Source organism: Pieris brassicae, chromosome 1, assembly GCF_905147105.1.
Source record: "Pieris brassicae chromosome 1, ilPieBrab1.1, whole genome shotgun sequence".
In the NCBI taxonomy this organism is placed as follows: Eukaryota; Metazoa; Arthropoda; class Insecta; order Lepidoptera; family Pieridae; genus Pieris; species Pieris brassicae.
The window spans coordinates 14344338-14368534 of NC_059665.1; the positions used below are offsets into that span (position 1 = coordinate 14344338).

The 24197-nt window shown below is 32.1% G+C and overlaps 2 protein-coding genes across 4 annotated transcripts in view; one reads left to right on the top strand and one right to left on the bottom strand.

The window, feature by feature from the left end:
* The first annotated feature begins 103 nt into the window (after nt 1–103).
* Nucleotides 104–8539, top strand: LOC123709490 (Hermansky-Pudlak syndrome 5 protein homolog). The gene is made up of 5 exons (XM_045660884.1): nt 104–376; nt 1252–1362; nt 1661–1897; nt 2085–4310; nt 6035–8539. Exons 1-5 carry the CDS (start codon nt 281–283, stop codon nt 6347–6349), a joined length of 2985 nt encoding a protein of 994 aa, XP_045516840.1. The 5' UTR covers nt 104–280; the 3' UTR covers nt 6350–8539.
* A 346-nt stretch (nt 8540–8885) lies between these two features.
* Nucleotides 8886–24197, bottom strand: part of LOC123714512 (transcription factor Sox-5) — a 240543-nt gene continuing 225231 nt past the window's right edge. For all 3 annotated transcript variants that reach the window (XM_045668795.1, XM_045668802.1, XM_045668788.1), the window contains 4 exons: nt 19415–19573; nt 16804–17005; nt 11665–11959; nt 8886–10982 (listed from right to left, as the gene is read on the bottom strand). In XM_045668795.1, coding sequence (XP_045524751.1) covers nt 10733–10982; nt 11665–11959; nt 16804–17005; nt 19415–19573 — 906 coding nt within the window. In that variant the 3' untranslated portion in view covers nt 8886–10732. The remainder of the gene's footprint in view (nt 10983–11664; nt 11960–16803; nt 17006–19414; nt 19574–24197) is intronic.

The window sequence follows — 24197 nt, forward strand, 5'->3', positions numbered from 1 at the left end:
AAATGTAATATAATAATGACCAGAATGGTCTATGAAATTTATAACTGTGGTTCGAAAGTATAAGAGTTGTCATAAATCAAAATGACATTTGACGTATGACAGTTAAACTATAATAAATAAGCGTTTTACCATTTTCAATTGCATGTTGTGAAGACTAAAATGTGAATTTTCGTTGTATCGAACAGCGAATGAAAAGTAGCATTTTGAATAAAGTTTTTTATAAGTGGCATATATTTGAGTGTATTCTATATTTTTTTAAGAGAAAATGTCGGCATAGACTATGGCGGATATCAAATTACCACCTTACATTCTTCAAGAGCTGCCCGATATTACAGAAAGTATAAATTTTCCCATAAAAAATATTCAGCGAATTAAGGTTAGTATCGTTTAGATTTATTTGGCACTTATTCAAAAGTATTTATTTGCATTTAGATAATACCTTGCCGTAACGCACTCAGTCAGAAAAGCTATTAATATTCAAGGTTGAAACAAGTCTTTCTAAGATAATTTATATCCAATAAGAATCATATTTCATTCTTTCTACTTTCTTAACTATATTAGACTTGAAAGGGTTCTTCTGAAATAGTTCTATGTCAGTAAAGCAATGATTCTTAAAGTGATAATGCAATTATAGGTGTCAATAATAATTATAGTTATAGAATAATCATACAATGTTTTATAAAAATCGCTTTTAACATTAAAAAACCAAAACAATTAAGGACAAAAATAAAACCTTATTATTATTGTTTTTTTATAATATTGATTTGAAATGATGGTATAATGATATAGTGTAAACTCTATATAACAACACTGAAGGGACTATGCATTTTATTGTGTTATAGAGAGTTGTCGTTAAATGGAGAGAAGAAAAACATATAGTAGTCCATGACTCGTACTTATTAGTCATGGTCAACAACAGTTCACGTGCAAGCAATCCCAATTTTTAAACAACAGAATTAATTTCTTAGGATGTTATTGAGAGTGGATGTAATGATATCTAGAGTGTATCATTGTATGAAAGACAAGCTAAACCAACCAAAGCCAATTGAGTTCAAAGGTTTAGGGAGTTTGTCATTGAATTCAGGGATGGAGTTTATACTGTAGTTATATAGTGTTATGCCCATAGTAATATTTAATGTTTTTATAGTTAGTAATTTATAAAGATATGTTTTTGTTATTCTTTTTGGTATATTAACAAATGTTAATGTGTTGTAGAAAGAAATATAGTAAAAAAACATTGTTTTATTTCAGTATACTTGTTTTGATGTCTCTAAATCTTTAATAGTATTTGGAGCAACTAGTGGTGGTATCTATGTGTTTAATAGATGGCCATGTGAATTCATACAATTGATCCCCAATAAGGTAAAGATTTATATGATGAAGCAGGTTACATAATTCATTTCTCTCCTAACATTTCACTTTTAAATTTTATTTACTGAATGCCTGTATGGTAGGGCTGGAGGTTCTACCTTTTGCTTTAGATTAGTTACAAATGAATATTTTTATATATTTGTAAAAGATATTCAGACAGACATTGAGTGCATCCTTTTTTTTTAATTATGTGAAAATAACAGGATAATTCTCCAATATAAATTGAAAAACATTTAGAATTAGTTATTATTTGGTATAGAAATAATGTTTGTTTTATAACTGATTCCAGGATGGGCCTATAACACGACTGGCCATATCTATAAATGAGAAGCATATTGGATTTTCAAATGGGAAAGGAATGGTGACAGTCACGGAATGTGATCAAAATTTAAGTAGAAATGATTCCACAACTTCATCCAAAGAACATTTGGGTAATGAAGTCACTACTATGATATGGAGTGGAAATATGTTATTTACTGGTGATGATGTTGGAAAAGTATCTGTTCTTCAGCTGAATAGCTTCATTGTAAGTAAATATTTCATACAATTCAGGGAGACATAAGCCACCAATGGACCTTTGCCTCATCTAGTATTATCCACTATTGCAACCTATGGCATGATTCGTTTCTTGTTTTAATGTGAACATTTTCAACATTTTATTTATTTAAACTTTTATTTATAAACTCAACTGAATTGATAATTTATAATTCCAGACTAAAAGTATGTTTCATGGTTCTTCACAAATCATCATGAGCCTGGACTCACGAATATGTCAACTTGATTGTAGAGATTGTATGCTATTAGTTTCTACATTGACTCGATGTTACATCTGCAATACAGCACAGGAGCAATATAGACAAATTGGACAAAAATTACGAGATGGAGAATTTGGTGCTTGTTTCATAGTTTCAGAAACTATGGCCAATGGTACTACAGAGACTAATATAGAAATTACTGAAGTAAAGAAATACAATATTGTTGATGATGCCCAATTTGTTGTTGGTGATGAATTCTCAAACGCTCTTATGTACTGTGCAAGACCGTCATCAAGAATTTGGGAAGCCACAGTTGATGGTATGGTGAGACGGACTCATCAATTTAAACAGGTACTAGCTAAACCACCAATGAAAATAATAACAACAAAATCTTATGAAAATGAGAATGTGGCTATTGAAAATGAAAAGTATGAATGTGAAGGACAATCAGTAAATTTCTCGAGAATATACTCAATGAACAGTGTAATATTCTCGTTCAATAAGAGGGCATTATACTTTTTGAATATCAATGAAGTAGATGATACTGTATGGTATGTGTACGATGATATTGTTGATTGCAGAACTATTAATGATATGTTGTATGTATGGCTTTCAAATGGCTCTCTTGTTAGTTTAAAATTCATGAAAATTGACAAATTTCTAGTGAAATGCTACATTGATGAAAAATATGTGTTGTGTGCGGAACTCTGTGCCTTGTATAAAGAATATCTGCTAGAGAACAATTTAACTATGAAAATGCACATTTTGATAGGTTTAAGGGATAAATTGAAGAATAATGGTTTATTATCAAGTGTAGAAGAGGTTTTAATTAAAATTGATAAATTAAAATCAAGTGAAGCGACTCAATTGAAATCAGGAATTTATGTGGTTGACAATCCATATTCACAATCACTGTTAGATGAAAATTTTGATATAAAACATAATGATGATAACTTATTTAATACCTTATCACCAGAGGCTCTACAAGCTTTAAAAGGCTTGAGTGTAACTGTCTCAGGGAAATTTAACTCAAGTAAAAAAATATTGAAGGAGAAATGGGAAGATTTTGAAGAGAAAGTAAAAAATTTCAGCGACCGAAATCAAGAAATAACTCCAATTAGACAATTTGATAGTGAAAATACACCTAAATGGGTGGCTCGTGACGATTACTCACTGGATGATACACCTGTCATAAATGATGAAATCATTTTTAAAGAATCTAGTCAAGAAACCATTGAAATAGACAATAATTTACAAAGTAAAGAAGATAAATTTTGTAAATTATTATACCAGTACTCTAGGCTAAGCCTCGTTAATAAGGAATCTGAATCGAATTTAATCTCAATCGTAGAAGATTACAGCTGTGATATTAGTGAAATATATGAATTGATGCTTTTATTAGAACAATATTGCAAAACGGTTGGAGCAATTGAGGATTCAAAATTTGTGCCGAACAACATTTTTCTGACATACTTAAACACTTGCATGCGCAAAAGTGACTTGTTGGATTTGATAATTAAAAATGACGTGCTGTATAAGTATTTTGTGAATTCGTGTATAGCAGTGAATGTGAAGACTCAAAAATTAATGAACATCGGTTGTGAGTGCGGATTTCCTCTCCCATATGTACGGACAAGTCAAAGGCCAGTGTTTTCGGAATTGATAGATGAATTTATTGAGCGGCAGTGGTCGAATCAAACGAAGGAGCAATGTTATGAAATGTGCAAGAGAATGCCGTATTTGTGGAGAAAAATACTCTATTTGAGACGGAATGAAGATTTACTGCACATTTTGAGGATTTTAGTGCAAATGCTCGATGAGAGTTTGCTGCATTCATTTCTCCCTCAGTTCACATTGGACACATGGGACAGAGCAATACAGTTATATGCAACATTACATGCAAACATATGTTTGAATTGCAATAAGAAATTTGATAATATTTCAGTTAGAGATATGCTCAGTTGGGACGACTTAGGGTCGCTAATAATAAAGTCCATTGGTGGAAGGAATGCAATTAATATAATGAAAAAACATGCAAATCTGATTGATACAGGTGCACTGACTATCAAATTTTATCATACATGTTTGATGGTGTGTTTATTTGAGAAAATTGATGTGACTATAACTGTAGCCTTGGTGGACACCCTGTATAGTGCTTATGAGTTTGAAGAAGCAAGAAAACAGGTGAGTTACCTTACTATAATCAATACTAACTTGAAAGTTTTTAAAAAGTAAGGCATTTAACTGTGCAACCTAGTTCTACGTACTATATTTGACAAGATTAATACAATAGCTAAATTCTTGTATGATAACTGCGAATGTTTTGATGAATATGTCGCAGCCAACTAGCCTAATTAGGCGTTTCATTAACAGCCTAGTCTATTGAACAGCGCCGTTCAACTTGCGGCCTCAATGATATTCAGTCATTTAATCAAATAGCTAGGCAAATGACTTGAATCGATGACGTGACATAACTTGCCTATACTGTTCATTTCAATGTAGTTCCATTTTCTGACAAATTCCAAACTGTTAATAAAGCGTCGGCAAACAATAAATTTAATGATTTACAAAGTTTAATGAAAAATAAGGGAGTGTTCAAGTATTACGTTAACGTTTCGTGACAAACAGTGACTCTTTATATCTAAAAGTTACCATTATGTGGTGTAAAGTACTGGAAATTCGAAAATTATATTAATTAATTCAATAGTAATTCAATCTCCGCCCAGTATTCATCCGCAATATTAATAATAATTTATTTGCAAGAGTTCGCAAATTCTGCCACAAAAATTAAAAGTTTTAGACTACATATTAACATTAATCATATCATCATAGCCAATTATTATATTGTTTCATCACTACGTCAACACATTATTACATTATTAAATATGACAATATTTCCCTCAAATAATCCGACGTAATAATATACATGGTAACACCATCAAAGTTGTGTTTGGACGCCATATTGTCAGTTTAATCAGTTTTGACGCTAGCCGGATAGTGGAACTAAATTTAAAGTAACGGGCTAGGCAAGTAATGAAACTTCATCGATCGAAAGTTATTTGCCTAGCTGTTTGATGACCTGGCTAAATATCTTTCAGGCCGCTATTAAACGGCGTTGTTTAGTTAAAAGGCTAGGCTGTTGATTGAACGGCTAATTAACCTAGTTGGCTGCGATATACAAAACTAGACCAAGAATTTACAAAGACAATGTCAAATTCAAATATCATTTATTCTATTTCGGACATTTCATAAGGGTTTGCTACTAAAAACGTTCTCCACCGAAAAAGAGACAAATTTGACCAAATTTAGGGCAATTAAATAAAATGCTACGAATTTTTTAATGTTTTACCTATAAAAACGTAAACCTTAATATTTACTTACTCAAGTGACCTAATGCAAAAATAACAAATATTTCAATACCACGAACAATATTTCGAATTAAGTTTAATTACTTTATTTTATTATTTTGCTGGCATCACTGCCTATTAATACCGGGTTTAGTAAACCTTTAAAAAAAAATTATCTTTACTTGTGCGATTTTTACTGTTTTTTTGATGAAAAAACCTTTAATGTGTAGGACCGCACTTAATAAAATGGATACCTTCACTAAGAAATAAAATTTATGCATAGCCTAAGATGTTCACTCGTATCAATTGAAAAATGTGCCGTTGTGTTGTAATCTCTGACATGTCAAAAAATGATAGCTGTCAGAATTCTACGCAATTAAAAATCAGAGTATAGGTAACACAATGTACACTTATGAACGTCAAAAAAAGAAATATACATTAAATGCTAATCTAATTTTACTGCTAGTTCTCAAATCAAGGAAACGGAAGAGAAGAACTGGCAATAAACTCCGCCACTCTTTTTACAATAATATGTACTTAATGGTTTTTTTTTCATTTCAGTTATACGCGCTACTTAGAAATTCATCAGACGGAAAAATCTGTAACACGGCTCTTCCTCTTATAATAGCAGCGACATCCGAACACTGGGGACTAAAACATGTATACGAGAAAATTAACAAAACTAATATTAATATAAATGATGTACTAGAAATAATGACTCCACAATTAGATTGCACACTCTGCGGGTTGCCATTGCAAAACGATTTTCTAATTAAAGATGGCGGATTGTGGGCCTTTAAGTGTGGCCATAGTTTTCACGGCGCTTGTTTGAATTTGAATAAAATTAAATTGTGTCCATCTTGTACGTTAAATTAAATAATAGTAGATTTTAGAATTCCCTATTTTTAGCCACGACAACAAATACCTCAAAGGAGGTTTTTAGTTTGGCGGGTATTTTTTGAGTTGTCAGTCCGACGCAATATTGCGGCTTTGTTTTTTTTTAATTCTAGAAAACAAAAATCACGTTTAGTAACAAATACCTCAAACGAGGTTTATAATTTTTTGAGTTGTCAGTCCGACGCAATATGGCGGCTTTGTGGTTTTTGTATTCAAGAAAACAAAAATTATTACGAAACAGTTGCAAAAATCTTTGTGGACAAGAGCAATAGGTAGAGAAAAAGTATATCACAGTTATTACGTACTCTTTCGTATCTGTCAAATTGTTTTTATGCTGTGATGAAGGTACAGATGTGTACTTTTAACAAAAACAAAACTTTTAAAAATTACAACACATCTTTCAGAACACTGTTCTGTAGCATAATATTATCTTTCTACGTAATGTGAACATTCAAGTGATTGAAATGGTAGGAAATATATCGTTACTAGCTATTTACGAGTGTTCAATCTATGTGAGGTCTACTACTACATTCTACTGCATCCTTGAAATTAAAAAAAATAATTCCCAGATTTATTTCCTTCTAAGCAAGTTTTATAAATTTTATTAAAAAACCAGAAATTGAAGTTGGGCTTTAGATGCAGGATAGTGCTGGCTCCAAGGCTAAGTGTCTGATACATATTTTTGCAGTCACTTGGCCTTGAATTATCTTTTCGTTTTTATTTTACATTACATTTTAAATGTAAAATCGGTCAGTGAATTATTTTTGTACAATTAATGGCATTTGTACTTTTAATGTAAGTTTATTAGTAGTTTTGGTATTGTGTTAATCTCAAGACTCGATATTGTAATTATCGCATAATAATTATTTATTATTGTAGTAAAATTATTTATAGTCGCTCGTTAATTTAATTTAATGAATCTACGATATTTTCCAATATCATAAAAGATGTTCAAATTAAAAACATTGATGTGATATTTTATGTTTGAGTCCTATTTCAAGACGTTTAAAGTTAAAATTACTTAACATCTCAATTGTCACGTGACAGTTCGAACGTAAAATTACATATTGCTTGTTTTATTTACTATTCGAACCATGTTCGTGATCCTGGAGCTTGAGACAAACCCACTTTGCGACAGGCTTGACCCACTGCCTAATGAATTTGTATGAAAACATTACCATCTAATTCGTATAGCGTTAGTGGGTCACGCCTGTCTAAAAGTGGCTTTGTCTATGCTACAAGATTTGTTCCAAATACGCTTACGTAGCGCTAATATGTTTTTTGTTAAAAGTTATTGTTACATTTGTATGACATAAACTCTATTTATTACCATTTTTACACTTGTTTTCACATACGTAATTATTACACCTATATATCCTAAATATATGTTATTATCGTAAACCTAGACATTTTTAGTTATAAATATAATATGATTTTGTATACAATATTAATTTTATAGAGTTTGACTAAATTTTCTTAAGTTTCTCTTTGCCAGGGACTTAAATACCTATGCTATAAATTAACTTAATTTTATATACTCTTGATGTGTTTAAAAATCATACATATGTACGTTTAATTATTCGTATATCGTTACACTTACAGCGCTATATGTGATTAGCAAGCGGAACTAAAGGAAATACTCGATCGTATTGGTTATTGCGCCACCTATGTGTAATTGAAAGTAAGTGAAATGCTGCGTTACAGTAGTTACAATAGTAATTTTTATCGACAGATGTCGCTCTTCAGGAATTTTCAGATGCACAATTTGTACTGCTGTTAATACTCAAATTATCGGTTTGCTATATCTTTCATTTTTTTAATATTGTATAAATATGTTTGTTGTAGATACAGGTAATCGTGGCCTATTTGTTATTAATATATTATTATTATATAAAGTTTAGTGTAGTCTGTAGACGAGATATTTTTAAAACTAATATTACTGAATGTGTTAATCGCGTTTTTAACTGGCTTTAAACCAAATAGGAAAAAACCGTATGGTATGATATGTATTTTAAAAACTCTGAAATTATTACAACATATAAGTGTATGTTGACTTCCCAGTTAGGCACATGGTGTATAGCACGGAGGTTCGAGGTTCGATTCCCGGTGATCAATAGTTATTGTATATTAATTACAACTATAATAAATGCCAACAATATTTCGCACTTTCTCAGTGTGTTTGTTTTTGATTTTTGTGTGCAATAGTGTGTACAAATAAATTTAAAGAGACATGTGTCTGCCTCTTTGAAGACTACATAAAATGATCCTTATATAATCATAATTTGTATGTATATTTTTGTAAATGTAGTATATAACATTGTAACCATATCATGTATTCTTATAATGTGGTATTAATAAATATAATTGATATATGTTATTCTTTAAGTACATAAATTCCTTTGATTGCTACTTTTTAGAGTTGCTTGCTACTTTTTAGAGTTGCTTGCTTCTTATTTAGTTGATAAATAAAACAAGAAAATAATTTTAATATTTACTTTTTATTAAACTTTTCGGTTTTGGCACAATTCTTGAATAATGTGTCCTGGTTTATACCTATTAGGTATAAGGTACCTACATACTACCTATAATACGATTTAGTGATAACAAAATCTCATAGAAATAATTTAGACAACATAAAATAACATGACACGTAAGTACATAGGTTAAGTTAGAAATGGCAATAATAAATAGACCAGAATTGAAGTTGTCTGGTTGAAAATTGACAAAAATATCGCGTTATTTCAATTAGTACTCTGTGCTCTACTTGACAGGCATCGAAAAATAGACATTGTTAAAATATCACCCACAGCTTATAAACAAAACTATTTTTTGTGTCACTCTTTTATCAAACTACCAAAGTTGATTAACAAGTTAAGCACTGTCCAATAGAAAACAAAGTATTTCATTATTTACAATACAATGAATTCCAACATAAAAATAAATAATTTAACGGCACTGCTAATTCTTACACATTTACTAAGAATAATACACACTACACTAAGATAAAACAGTAAGACACATACACAATAATTTACTTATCTTACGCTAACACTTAACATAATTCGAATAATTTTACTGGCATATAATGAAGTACCATGAGACCAAGGCTATCACGGCGTTGAGACAAGAACGATGCAATACATTCTTGCCTCAATGGCAACACCCAAGATTCATACCACCATACAAAACTTTTAATTAAAAAATTAAATAACAGAATTCAGAAATGGCAATATACTGACTACAAGTCTATACAATGTTACTATTTATTAAATATGTAGATATTATGCGTTACAGCTTAATACTACTTAAAACTATTAAATTGCACGATTCGATAAAGCGATTACTTTTGCTATAGGTGTCTCACTGGGTTATTGAAGTTACTGCGAACGAGCTTTATTGTAGCGCTTTTGTCGCTTAAATCGTAATCAATGGCTCCACAGATTATTCTCCTGTCTGCTAAGTGTGGTCATAGTCACACGTCAACCCAAATCCAGTGACCCCAAAGCATTTATATCAATTTAGCGTTTTTTCTGACAAATATCGTTTAATGGTATAAATTTGTTCCCCCGTCGTCGGTGGGCAAACTTTCTTCATACAAATTGACAGGTTCGAATTGACCACCGTTCGTGTTAAACACTGGTAGTGAAATTAATTGGATTTTGTGAGCGAAATACGCCAATTTATTAAAAGTGGAAATGAAGAGAACAGTTTCAAAATTTGCTACTTAGTTACAAATTAGTTTAATTTTCATTTTAATACAAATGTATACGAGACAAAACTACTGAATATAATTCCTACCTATTACATAAAATTAGGCATATGTAGAGAGCTATTCTAAGGTATATGAGTATTATGTTTTTATTATGATCCATTGCTCTCACTGGTCTCAAAAATACGTGTTCAAAACACAAATTTTCAAGCATACCGCTTTAAATTTTTGGTTTGATACATTTCTAAGTCTAACTTCTATATGTATAACTAAGGGTTTTATACACATGGCAACATACTGACGCTAAGATAAGCCTGATTAAACTATTCCTTCAAACAATACTACAGTAAGTAATATCTACAAGCAAAATTATTTACAAGAGAAAAGTTTAATTTTATGTACATTTTTTTCTAAATAAGTGGTTTCGTTTGGCACATCTTTGCCTCACACAGAGTTCATCAAGTCCTCGCTTAGATCACTAATGGAATAATCTCATGACAAGAGAGATTGCATTGCAACACTGGCGTCTAACGATGCACTGATAGTTGACAGTTGTCCTAGCTGTCAACGTCGCCGATCAAGCTTTACCAGGGATGAGGAGGGGGCATGGAGAGGGGCGCGGCGTGCGGGTAGGGCCAGCCGCGCGCCGTACCTCAATCCTCCTCTCTCGGGGAAAGTGGGGGTGAGAAACCGGGGTTCATGTAGTTACCGCCGTTTGGGGGTGGCGATGTGTTCGAGGGCCCCGGGGATGAGAGGGAGGGCAAGAAGCCCAGCTCACTCCCACCGTCCCGACACCACAGCTGCCTCATCTCCTGTCGGCGCGTACGCATTAGATTCTTATATTCGGATATTCTCATTTTCTTGCCGTCGACGATGCAAGTTCGTTTTGGTCGGGGTCGGTACCTGAAAGTTTATAAAAATCCTTTAGAACAGCAAACGGAAAGTTTTTGGATAAATCTTCTCTATAAAAATATTCCCTACATGTTTATAATTTGTATTTCTTTTATATTAGTCATTAAGTACTGGTAAAGAGAGTTATGTGTAGTATAATAGGTTTAATGAACAGTTTCTATACGAATATTCAATACGTATTCGAAAAATGCTCGTTGCATATATATTTAATAAATGTATCAGAGTCGTAGACTTATGACCGTCAATATTAAAAAGAGGAAGGTTTTACACTATATACCAGTTCAAAAATCAAGAACGTGGAGCGGGTGAAACGATCTGGCAGTCGTCGCCGCTCTTCTTATCGCTGCTGAAAGACAACTGACACCATGCTGTACTTGGAATGCCTCCCGTATCTTAATGTATTAAATTTTGATATAATTTTTACGTTTTCAAATCAAAAATGTAACACGAGCTAAAGTCCTGGACATCATCAATACAACTTTGATCCACAATTATTCACGTGTATAGGTATATGTATTGTGTAACTGTTAAACAGTTTGTAGTTGCTCTTTTTATCTGTTTTGTTTTTTGACTATTGTAATATAAAATTAATTAATAATCGTAATGTAATATTAGTATATTTTCTCATGGTCTCAATCTTAATTAGAAATAAAATTTCTTAAATCGTATTTACCTGTAATCAGGGTGTTTTTCCATATGCTGTTTCGACAATCTCGACTGCTCTTCATAATAGGGCTGTTTTTCAGCATTGGACATAGCTTTCCACCTGGCGCCGAGTATCTTCGATATATTCGAGTTGTGCATGTCCGGACAGGCTTTAAGGATCTTACGGCGCTCATCCTTTGCCCAAACCATGAAAGCGTTCATTGGCCGCTTGATGTGAGGTTTCCCGGCTTCGTCGCGCTTCGGTTGCCGGATCAACTTCGCTTTTTCTGCTTCTTCTGGAGGTGTTTGGCCCCATGAAGATGCTGAAATTTTCATCAAATACATTAGGATATATCCTTTGAAGAACATGTCAATAGGGTTTGGCTTGTTAAAGAATCAAAGACGTGAGTGAATCTTTAGACATAGTTAAAGATATTCAATGAATACTCCTGCCCGTCTGAATGGACAATTTGAAAAGCACTTGAGTGTTTAACTCCGTAAACAAAGCATACTTCAGAATAGACATTCATTCTTAATCTCCGTTTAACGATTGTTTTACAGCCGGCATTCATTGCTCTTTGTAATTTATAGCGTGGCTTAGCGAGCCTTCCGATTGAGTTCTATTCGTACGGGCCGTCTTACAGATTAAGAAACTATAATCGAAATATACACGCAAGAATATGCTTTATCAGCAAGAGCTAAAGATTAGAATTAGGTGCATTGTTAATTAAAGAGAAAACAGAGATTACGCCAGCATTTTGTAAATATTTTGGAATGTTCTAATCTTAACTGTTTCCAGTCATATAATTTAATGCCGTGCATAGATGAAGTGAGAAACTCGCTTAAATTAATAGTTAATAGCCTTAGAAGTGCGTGTTTCACATTTTTCATTTTTACTTTTAGATATGTATCTGACACACGATAAGATTAATAAGTTATGACATGTTTCCATTGATAATAATTAACAATTTTTTTTCCAAAATGTTTAATTTGGTTTAGTATGCATAAGTCTTTACTTTTTGTACCCCTTTCAAAAAATTAATTCCAAGTGTTAATAAGGCTATAGACAACAATTGGATAGGAATTCACTCAGTCGCGACCCTAAAAATATTGTGGTGGATCTGAGAGTCCCGTCATACGACCGGCAAGGGAATTGCTGTCTAATTACTGGCTTGATTTAACCGTGAATTTCACCATATTCATGTAAGACCGTTTTATACAAAGCAAAATTACCCTATCAATATAGAATTGTTGATTCCAAAAACATGTACAATCGCGCGGAAATGTCATACAACCCTGCTAAATATATAGGTCACGCCTCGTCCGCTTAGCATTTCATTTGACGGATTCGTTACCAAGTGTCCTCACAATTAATAAGCTAACATTCAAAGTAATGCATTCCCTGTATTAATTTGACACGCTGTTAGATAATTTATTACATCCTACGATACGTGAATTCTGTATTTTCAGTACAGTTCCGCGCGTAATTTCTGCTATTTGACAATCTTCGTGAACGGTCAATTACATTTGTGGTATTTGACAGATGTGGAACAATGTTCGGGACGCCTACACGATTCGGTTGGTTATTCTTGTAAATAGGTGAGTGAGTTTTGTAATTAACGGATTCTGGCTTTCCCGTGGGTACTAGTTATATTCCACAAATGTGTACGTCACAAATCTTTACAGTAAAATCATAAATTAGTGCTTATTTTTTTGTACGCGATGCATTGGTATCATTAAAATAGGACCTTAAACGAATAAAATTTAATCTTCTACCTATTTATTCTTGACCTCGTCATTGGCTTCCAGTGGATATAAAGAGGCCAGTGCTGGACGTACTGCGGTAAAATAGAGGAGGCCTTCGTTCATAAATGGACCAAATAAATCTGATGATGATGATAAATTTTCTTTGATAGTATTTATATTTAATTTATTTATATTAATTGAAATACATATCAACTTATGTATTTCAATTGAAAACGAATAAAACAGTTATAAATGTTTTTAAACGGTATTCTACCATTACTATGATACGTTGTAACAAGTTAATTTAAAAGCATGAATGTGTCATTTTGACTTTTTTCCAATATTTATCGTACGTGTTAATTAGTTCATTTAAATAAAATAAAAAAAATAACATCCTAATCAATATGTCAGTTTAAATTTGGAAAATTACAAGTAATTAATTAGAAGAATATTAAATTTCACTCAAATTATTTTTAAAGTATGAATTTATGACTCGAAATTATGTGAGATTAAAATGTGTAAATTAAAAAAATATTTATACTTAAAAAATTATATTTATACTTTATGGAAAACTATTGCTATTGTTGCTATCAAAATCCATATTTGACCAATAAATTTAGTTCTAGAATACGCGAAATGAACCTGTGGTTGCGTTTTATTAAAGTAACATCATGTCCTATGGTAAGCTGGACAATACAGTAGACTCCCTTATAACACGGCATTTCATATTTCGCATTCGCATTTTCATATAACGTGATTTCAGATCTCTCGTATAGCTAAGCTATTCCCCCAAATAACGCGATTTATCACGTTATATCTCTGTACTATGGCATTTATAATGATTGTACACACATATTTCGTTCATTTTAACACTTAATTTTTTTCCTAATATACGATTTAGACATTAACGGGGAAAGTAAACGTGAATGAATTTATACATAACGCCATATAACGGCGTCAAACAAGCGCATTCTTTTTTATAACGCTGAACCAATCTAGCGTGTTATAGAAGGGATAACTGTGTTTTAAGCTGTGATCTAATGAAACATTAAAAATATTTTAACTTCTGTTCACGAGTGTACGGCAAGCGGAAATGTGCGTCTCAAACGCCATCTATTCCATATCATCGAAATTGTCTTATTCTAAAGGAAATCACGGCGCAGTGGACAATTTTGTAACCATCTTGGTTTGGGAGCGAGCCAACTATGTAAAATGTATTCTATTAATTTTATTCGTCGCATAATTTACGTACTATTACAAAAAGTGTAATGTGAAAATATCGATATTTAAATAGTAGAAATAATTTGGTAATCAATAATTGTAAAACCTATTTTTAATTACTATAACTATGTACCAGTATTAATAAACTTACGTAAAATTTAAAATGATATGTAATGAATTATATATCGTATAGTATTGTCACAAGTGAAAAGATTTTTGTGCTAAAAGATTAGTAGACAATGTATCTATTTCTATGAATACAGTTACGTATGATAATACGATATATAGAACAAAATGATTTTAAATAAAAGTTCGACAAGTAAATTAGTAATTATGCACGTTAGAAATCGTAAAATCTAACAGGTCAACTGGTTTCGGGCTAAACCTTAAGCATAAGCACTTAAACTTAATTGATCTGCAATGTTTAAGCAATATAATAAATCATATGAAGCCTTCAATTTGACCCGTTGTATCGAGAACTATTAATTTCTCAAAGTACTCATCTCAATAAAGTTACGAAACTTGCTTGAAACTTGTTTTGATTAGACAATTTTACTTTTACTAAGCGGTAGTCGTATCTATTTATTTATATTCAATAAGGGATTACCAACAAAAGCGAACCGTCCGAAATCCTTCAATATATTAGAGATTATTATTACTCGATTACGTCATTTTGCCATGTACATTATTTCCAGGATTTTTTTTTAGTTTTATAAAAATAAACTATCTACTATAATAAGAAATATGGGTCGATCGTAGATGGGTGACAATTAAGGGTTGTATGTATTTATGTATGCTGTATCATAAAAGAAAATAAAAAATTTGGACACCCCTCATCACTTAGGGGTTTGAAAGATAGATAGTAGCCGATTCTCAGACTTACTGAATAAGCATCGGTCGAGCATCGGTTGGAAGAGTATAGGAACAAACATTAAGGAATTTTATATACATAGAGATTACAATATACTATTACAACTGCGACACAGATGTAAGTTTCTAGATTTCGCCAAGATTCATTTACCTATAGAAAATATCACACAATATTGGTATGTTAATAATTGTAATTGTACGAATTACAAAGATCAATTATTATTTTATTATTATTAACGTACAGAAATGAATATATTTCTTAATTAAATTAATGATAAATGAATGAACAATAATTAAAAATTGCCTACGGCAGGTGCGGCCTTTTCATGGGATTAATATTTGGCAATTAGAAGCGGACATCAAAATGTTTTGGCGGCGACACGCGACATTTCAGTTTTCGCATTTCTGAATGGTTTTAACTACACTCGCGGTCAATAAATTTAGGCGGGTCATTATTTATTTTTTAATTATACAGCGATATTAACGATTTTTGACGGTTTTTTATACATCTTCGGACGTTGTAAACAATTTCTTTTATATGACAGGGGCGCCAGTGAGCTTAAGGAGAGGCCATAAAAGGCAGCTGCCCCGGTTTATACACACTTATGGGGGTTGTCGGCGTTTAAGAGAGTAGTATGCCACTTTTTATCTCCCAACTTCCACTGGATATCGATTTCACAGCTCGACTGGTGACCAAAATATTCAAATATATTTAGAGATACTTTTTTTGTTCGCAAAGTAACTAGTAATATAAATAAAGACTTATTACATGATAGCGGCTAAAAAAGAAGTATTTTCTCTAACTTTCCTGTTATTCCCTTTGGAGGAGGGAACGGTAGTATGGGTGAACCCAGATCTGGTGTTTTCCTCGCTCAATAAATAAGTATCGCTTAGCAGGAAAGCTGGCACCGAAACACTGCCACAGGGACCAAACTCTTTAAAATTTTTACTTGTCTATTTATTTATTTTTAATTTATTACGTTAAGAATATTATAAAAATGCTTTAGTTGTGTTACTGATTTGAATTTAAACAAATTTTACATTGTTTTATGATTTCTTTTATCAATGACCGTTTCAAATTAAGTACATTGGGTGTATTTATTTGTGCCGATTCCTTGTTTATTTTAGTGTTGAATTGCGTAACGTTTGGTAAATTTTGTGTTATTAATATTGATTCACAGAATGACAACATTAACACTATTTGGTAGTACACTGTGAATTCAAATCAGGAAATACATTTCTAATATAATTCTGATTTATATTTGAATATTTATTCTCTTCATATCTAGGTATATGCCGTCGTAAGTTTTAACAATTATAAACTACTTACTATTGCAAGCGGAATTGTATTCGTCGTCCTTCTTCATATACGAAGACTCATCCATGGGAGGGTATGGCATAAATCGGGGCATCATCATGGGCCCTGGAGAGGGAGATCGCTGCTTGCTCAGGTTCAGGGGTGCATCGGGGTCTGGAGGGGGAGACGACCTCATCTGGGGCATTTGAGTTGGCCAGGGGTTGGATGGGACAACCTGAAATGAAGAATATTTTATTAACTAGCTGCCCCCGCGAACTTCGTTTCTCCTTAATGAGATTTTACTTAGCCTACCTTGTTAGTATATACCAACATGGAACATTTTGCTATACTACCGCAGAGACTGTTCGGTTTTCCGGAATGAAAACTTTTTAGATTTTTCTGCATATAAACCTCAGAGTTAAGGTCATAAGTTTGTAATTAACATTTAGGGTTGTAGGTACTTTTGTTTGCTGTATAATAATAAAATAAGTAGTAGTAAATAATTTTTTTGTCTAATACCTAAATTTAGAAGTGGATCACCCTTAACACTTAGGAGGATGAAAAATGTTGGAGAGTTGTTGTCCGATGACGCAGACCATACGCACACAAAATTTCATGAAAATCGTTCGAGCCATCTCGGAGGAGTATAATTACGAGCACCGTGACACGAGGATTTTAGATTTATCTATCCATATTTGTGTTAAAAATATTTAAAAAAAAGCTAGTTTTTAACAGATCATCAAAAATTCAGGAAATTATTAAAATCACTAAAATAAAACAGTTAATTCTGGGAAAATATATAAATAGCGCCTGTTTTAAAATAAATTTAGTTATAGTTTTTTCGAGAACAGCTTATTATGAATACCAAAAACAATATTTGTGTATCCGGGAATCGAACCCAGAATAAATATTCCAATCGTGGTCCATGAAGATAATTATAAAAATCCGCATTTTTCAGCGCTTGCGCACGCCCCGCCCACCATTCAACAAAGGCCAGAAATAATAGACTAATTTTGTAACATTGATATAAAGATTCCGTAATTACGTTTACTTAAGATCGTATTTCCTACAATTTAATAACTCACGCGCATTTTTATTAATACAAAAATTACAGATAGATAAATTACATAAAATGCTAGGTACATAAGACAAAGCATGAGGTCTTACACCTTCAACAATATTTTCCCATTACCCGCTTGAATAATCATTAATGGTTTATGGCCTTTACAAAATAACATGTGTTTGATGGTATTATTACTTAAATTGGGCTATGAAGCTTTTTAAATGTTCCTTTAACACAATTTATTTACATAGATAACAAGAATGTTCAAAGCGCTTCATTATCAAAATTAATAAAAACAACGCATTACATCATAAACATCAAAAGAATCGATCCACTTTTTACCGACGAATCTCTAATAATTATCTACAATAAAACATCTAACAATCAAACGGCCTACTTGACAACGGTTTCATCAAAACGGAAATTGCGCCAATTAATTTGTATAAACATCAAATAAAAACGTTCATAGACAAGATTTGGATGATGGATCGTCTTCTCTCGATGCTAATTTTAATTTACATAACTTGACTTTCGAACTGCTTTCAAAAATCGAACGAATGATGAACGTATCTATTATCTATGTACGACACTATGTATATAATTTAAATCGAAGCTTTCTTTAAGCTTTTAAACATTTTTTATTTACAAAACATTGTTATAACCACTAATGGCAGAGGCATTATATACAATTACAGATTACATTGCTGTTAATGATACTGAATTTTATAGTTTGTGGAAATATGAGATCTATACTACCACAGACTAGAAGGACACTTAGTACCCATCAAAATATGGTATCGTATGTATTTACAACGGTCGGAAAAAAGTATTAAAAAAATAACCTATGGAGAAACATTGATAATTTAGCTAAATTTGCTAGACTAAACCCTCTCCTTTGGCAGTGAGAACACAACTGGATAGAAAGTGATGAAAGCATAGACTTCTGTTTTATACTAAGGTGTATACTCTATGACTAACGCACGTCTATGCGTAGTCACTGTCCAGATACAAAACAATTTCTACTAAATTTGAAAATATATTTCTTAATAAAATCACCAAAGTTGGGTAACATAATTAATATTGTAATTCAATACTTCTAGTTTACATTGAAATGATTAAGCACTGTTGATTTAAGATCTCTTACATTAATCTAATACATAATAATTTATACATTTAAAGCATTAAATATACGAAATTACTCAATTTAATTAAGACTGTGTTTCTAGACACCGGATGTTAGCCAACATACAGGTATGGGATGGTTTGAATTATAAAGTAATTAATTGATTGCCAAATAGTTTTATCTAACGCATCTTAAGCGTGTGTTGTAATAAATGTGTAACAAATCTTATGTAAATATATCTTTTATATGTTTAAACATCGCCGTGTTCAGGATCACGAGAGCTGTCTCATCTTACTATAGTCCGGTCGTGTCCAACATTATTATTATATATCATAGACACAAAGTCTATGCACCAATCTGTGCAAATGGTTAGTTCAAATTTAGTCATAAATCGAATACGTTTTTGACTGGGAGTCATATAAGCAATGTTAAACGTTATTTATTCTTAAAATACTTACATTGGAGTGGGGCTGTTGCGGTCTCATTTGCTCTAACAGCGGTAATAACCCCAGAGGGGGCGCAGGGTATAGGTGTCCCCGCCGCACCATCTCTTGACGACGAAGGTGTTCTTGTTGCAACCTCTGCAACTCCATCTCAGCAGATACGTTGCCTACGTTCTGGAATAATTATAAAATTAGAATTTGGTGTAGGTTCCTTAGGTGTGCTTTCGCTAGTGGGAGTTTATTATGGTAAAACTTCGTGGCGTCAACTTTGAGTTCCTAGGATCGATTCCATATGCTGAAGAAATCTTCGGAGCAGTGAGGTCGCTCCGTAAAGCCTGCGGAGTGCCAAGGAAACTTCTGAGCTTCAGGAACTAGGCTGGCTTAATTAGCCAGGACTTTACGCACAACGGACCATATTAGCGTTTCACTAAAAGCAAAAACCTCCTTGTAAAAATAAAATCCAAGAGTCCTAAGCCCGAAATTTGCGACAAAGAAAAAATCTCCCCACAAACATTGCTGTCGTCCAATCAATTACCACAGACGCATAAATAAGCGGCAAACAAAAGGACCCATTTGTTAAGTGAATTTGCTTTAGATCGTTCGTGAAATCTTTCTGCGGGAAATTTGTCCTTACGATATATTGTCGCTACAAAAAGGTCGCAAATCAGCCGAGAGCTCCGTCAATCTTAGCTCCCATAAGACGAGTTTCAAAAAGAGGTAATTCATTTGTGTAGGGTTTAGTAATTACAATACATTATTGGTAAGATTTTCGCTTTGGAAAAGATCCTGTACTCACGAAATCACGCGTTTTATGTAATCAAAATTATAGAAATGTCATTAAACATCTTTTAAACCATCTATAGATTGTAGTCCTGCCAAATGTGTCCAGTCCACTCCTTTAATATTGGATTAGTCTAATTCTTAATAGACAATATATATTACAATACCAAATTTTGTCCTCGCATGTATACTTATTATTTGTTTATTATCATTATTTAAAACAAAAAATGTGTATGTGTACTAGTTATACACACGTAAGAAGTGAAACTTCTTTATGACCTTATTTTCCTTAAGTTTACAGAATAGTTTAATAAAGTTTTAGCTTTTATTATCATATACATGAATACAAATAATGCAATTATTTAATTTTACCTTATTACTACTAAGATTATTACAGAATTTCATTAATTAAAATAGAATTATTACTGTCATTGTTATCGTTATTATATATTTTTGTTATTAATGGCTTCGAATCTCTTCGAATCAACCACGGTATGGATAAGGAAAATGTGACGCGTAACCGATAAATGTGACGGTAATTTTTTTTCCAACGCTGATAAAGAAGTTTCACTTCAAAAATAACAGGTTAACTTCTTTATCGTAGTACCAATAAAATCAATCATAATATGCATAATATCTAAAATCTAAAAATTTAATTGTGGTAACCCTATTCAACAGTTGTGACGAATGCCACAATATACATTTTATCAGCTCTTCATTAAGACAGTATTGAATTGTTAATGGTTGTACAGCAAGACATTATAAGGTGATGACGCGAAATTGCATTGAAATGTATTTCCGGACGACGTCTTAATATTGTATTAAAATATATCGCGAATGCCATTCCACGCTCGTTCACAATCGGTAATGTCTCAATTTTAGTGAATTTATTTTATTACATTTAACCTTATTAACGTGTTAAAAATATAGACGTGTACTTGATTATGGCGAGTGAATTTGTAATGAAAAGAGTTTACGCTTTACTACGTAGGAATTTTCTGTCTAATCTTTTTTCTATATCTCACAGGATGTTACGCACATCGGGCCCAATGGAAGTCTAAGTAAGGAAACTGAGTCCACACTATATACATACATGTGCTAAAGACTAGATCTGACTAAGATACTTCTCGACAGTCGCACCCTAAAACAAAATCTTTCAAAATTAGATCCTACCAAATAAAGTAAAGCACGGAAAGCGTTAAATATTGCGGTTATTAATTCAAGTAGAATGTCGATAGATGTCCCTTGTGAGGCCCCGCATGTAATCGACCAAGTTTTTCCATCCGCCAGACAAATTGCTGTCATAACTGAACGGATTAAACTTTTTATTAAAAACAACAAACCGAGCATAATGTATCGGTGTAATCGAGGGACAGATGTTCCCAAACACGATTTATCTAATGCAAAAAGACTTTAATTTAATAGCATATCCTAACAGCTATATTTCAGACGTTTTGCGGCCGAGTTTATGGCATTGAACGTAAGTATAAAAGTTTGATAGAGGTGACCAGCTGAGAGAAGTATATCGTAAATTATAATAAATAAAATAAACATTAATCTCACACAACAGCTGAAGATTATTTTTTGAAACTCTACTACCTAGCTAGCGCACTAATTATCTATCTGAAATATTTTTAAGGTTTTCGGCAAAGTGGAAGAGAAAGGCCTTTTCCAAATTGTCAGGACTTTATAGAACTAGTTAATCTCGCTACGGGGTCAATAGTGATCTGGCAAAATGAACAATAATCGCCGATGATATAAATAACTGAGCCGTACCATCTGTCAATACGACCTTGGCTTCTAACTAGTATTAATGCGAAAGTGGACTATTTGTTATATATAATATCGTAAGACGTTAGATTCATAGAATATGCCTATTTAAATGCGAACAATATAATGGATTGGCGGTTTTATAAAGAGGACTATTTTTGAATACAAATCGTAGTTTAAAAATAGCCAGATACTTAAACTACGTTTTTTAATGAAACCGTTTAGAAGCTAATCTCGATTCCTAACAAAATGCTATTTAGTTAAACATTTTTATCGATTTTAAGTCTAATCACAAAACACTGGAACTTTCCAAATTATTAATGAAATAGACGTCACATTGACGTAAAATCTGGGATGAAGTCATAATATTTACTGTCGTTCGTAGATCTGTCCTCGTTTTCAGACGCATTATTTTGGATAACAATCTGGATATATTACTCATTTTGATTGAGTGTTTTAGTTTCTATTGAATTTTCATATCATAAAGATTATTTATTAGTTACAGCGTTTTAATTAATTATTCGTTATTTAAAGAATAGGTGATGTATACCTAGTCAAAAGCTAAAAAAAAAGGCTTCCTATTCTAAAATTAGTAGTTATCTACGAGAAAATTGAATGCCGTTACTTAGTTGGGCTGTTATTAATTTATTACTGAGTAATGCTATTAAAGTAGAATAAAAACCACTACATATTTTCGTTAATAATCCAATTTTGTTTTGACAATCATATTATTGGAATTGACGTAACCGGATACGAAGACATATTTACTTACAACAAAAGTAATAATATCAAGAAAACAAGATATGTCTACTAAACACCTGTAACGAAAATTTTCATTTCCATACATAAGGTGACGTATAAATAATTAAAATGTTACATTAACTAAAAACAGATTCGACATAAGGTACCCTTGGCATCAAGTGGTACAAGAGTGTTGATAATTTAAATAATGCATAATAAAAAGGGCAGACAATTGGTCCCTCGTCGGGAGGCACAAAGGCCCACAAACTGCGCGGAGATGACATATCAAAACGAATCGCTAATGTGATGTTCTGCGGGGCAAGTACGAGCAAGGGGTTAACGAAAATCATCGCGTAAAGAAAACGTTAGAGCTTTTAAATTGTTGTAAACTATTACTACCATCCAGAGTTTGATATATTCGGCCTATTTGGACTGGCTACCTGATATCTAATGCGCATTCAGCAAAATTAAAGTAAAAACAAAAAATTTGAAGTGTAATATTTTTATTGTATTTTTAATTTTTTTTAACCATAATTGTTATATATTAGATGTGGTGATATTTAATAAATAAATAAACTATCGGTTCTTCAATATTCCTTCAATAATCGATGGCTAAGGATGTCGATACCTCAATACCACAAGTATACTACATGTATGCAGTGAATTAATTACATTCATAGATTTTGTACGTGAAGTAAAATGGTACACACAAAATTCGTCCAAATGCCTTTTTTAGATAAACTCATGGCGCATCACTAATCTGACATGCAAAATACGACTTTAACTCAATATAAATAAGCTTGTTCCTCTACAGATCGTTAAAAATTTGCTATAAACGGGATGGCTTTCGTTACGTCGACTTAATGTCGTACTCACATGTCTTGAAGACTTAGTATTAAATTAGGTTAACCAAAAATTTTTAGTAAAAGTAATTTCACTATATTATAAGCATCGATTTTCTTCGATTAATATTAAATATAAGTTTTTGACTGTTGAAAAACTTCGTTTAGCTTATTTTATAAAATAAAAAAGAAATTAAACATTAATAAATGCCATAAATCACGTAGCATATAAAAGAAGCCTTGGAACGTTACACTTAAACTGTCCGTAATTAACAGCACTTTAGAAATATTCTGAATGTATCAACATAAAAACAATGGAAAACTCTATTCCATTTTGTCATAAAATGCATTTAATATCCAGACCAGATTGCACAATAATCTGAATTAATTATAACATTGCAATAACATGACTTGTTTTTATCTGTTGACCGATCTATCCACCGATCAGTTTAGTGTTGACGACCTAGCAAATGCTCAGCTTTGATTTTGCTCAAGATAAATAAAGCATTAGTTAAACCTTTATGGGTCTATTTCAAAATATGTCAGACTGATTAATTAGGATATTGATATGTTTAACGCAATAATTATCAGAGGTGTCATTTTAATTGAGTAAATAAACTATTATGCGGTTAGGCCGTCATATTAAGCTGTTGGAAAATATGCTA

Excerpts from the sequence above, each read along its gene's own strand:
- LOC123709490 (XM_045660884.1), top strand. The coding sequence starts at position 281 with ATGGCGGATATCAAATTACCACCTTACATTCTTCAAGAGCTGCCCGAT. Across the intron at positions 377-1,251 it reads AAAATATTCAGCGAATTAAG|TATACTTGTTTTGATGTCTC; the intron begins GTTAGTATCGTT and ends GTTTTATTTCAG. Across the intron at positions 4,311-6,034 it reads TTGAAGAAGCAAGAAAACAG|TTATACGCGCTACTTAGAAA; the intron begins GTGAGTTACCTT and ends TTTTCATTTCAG.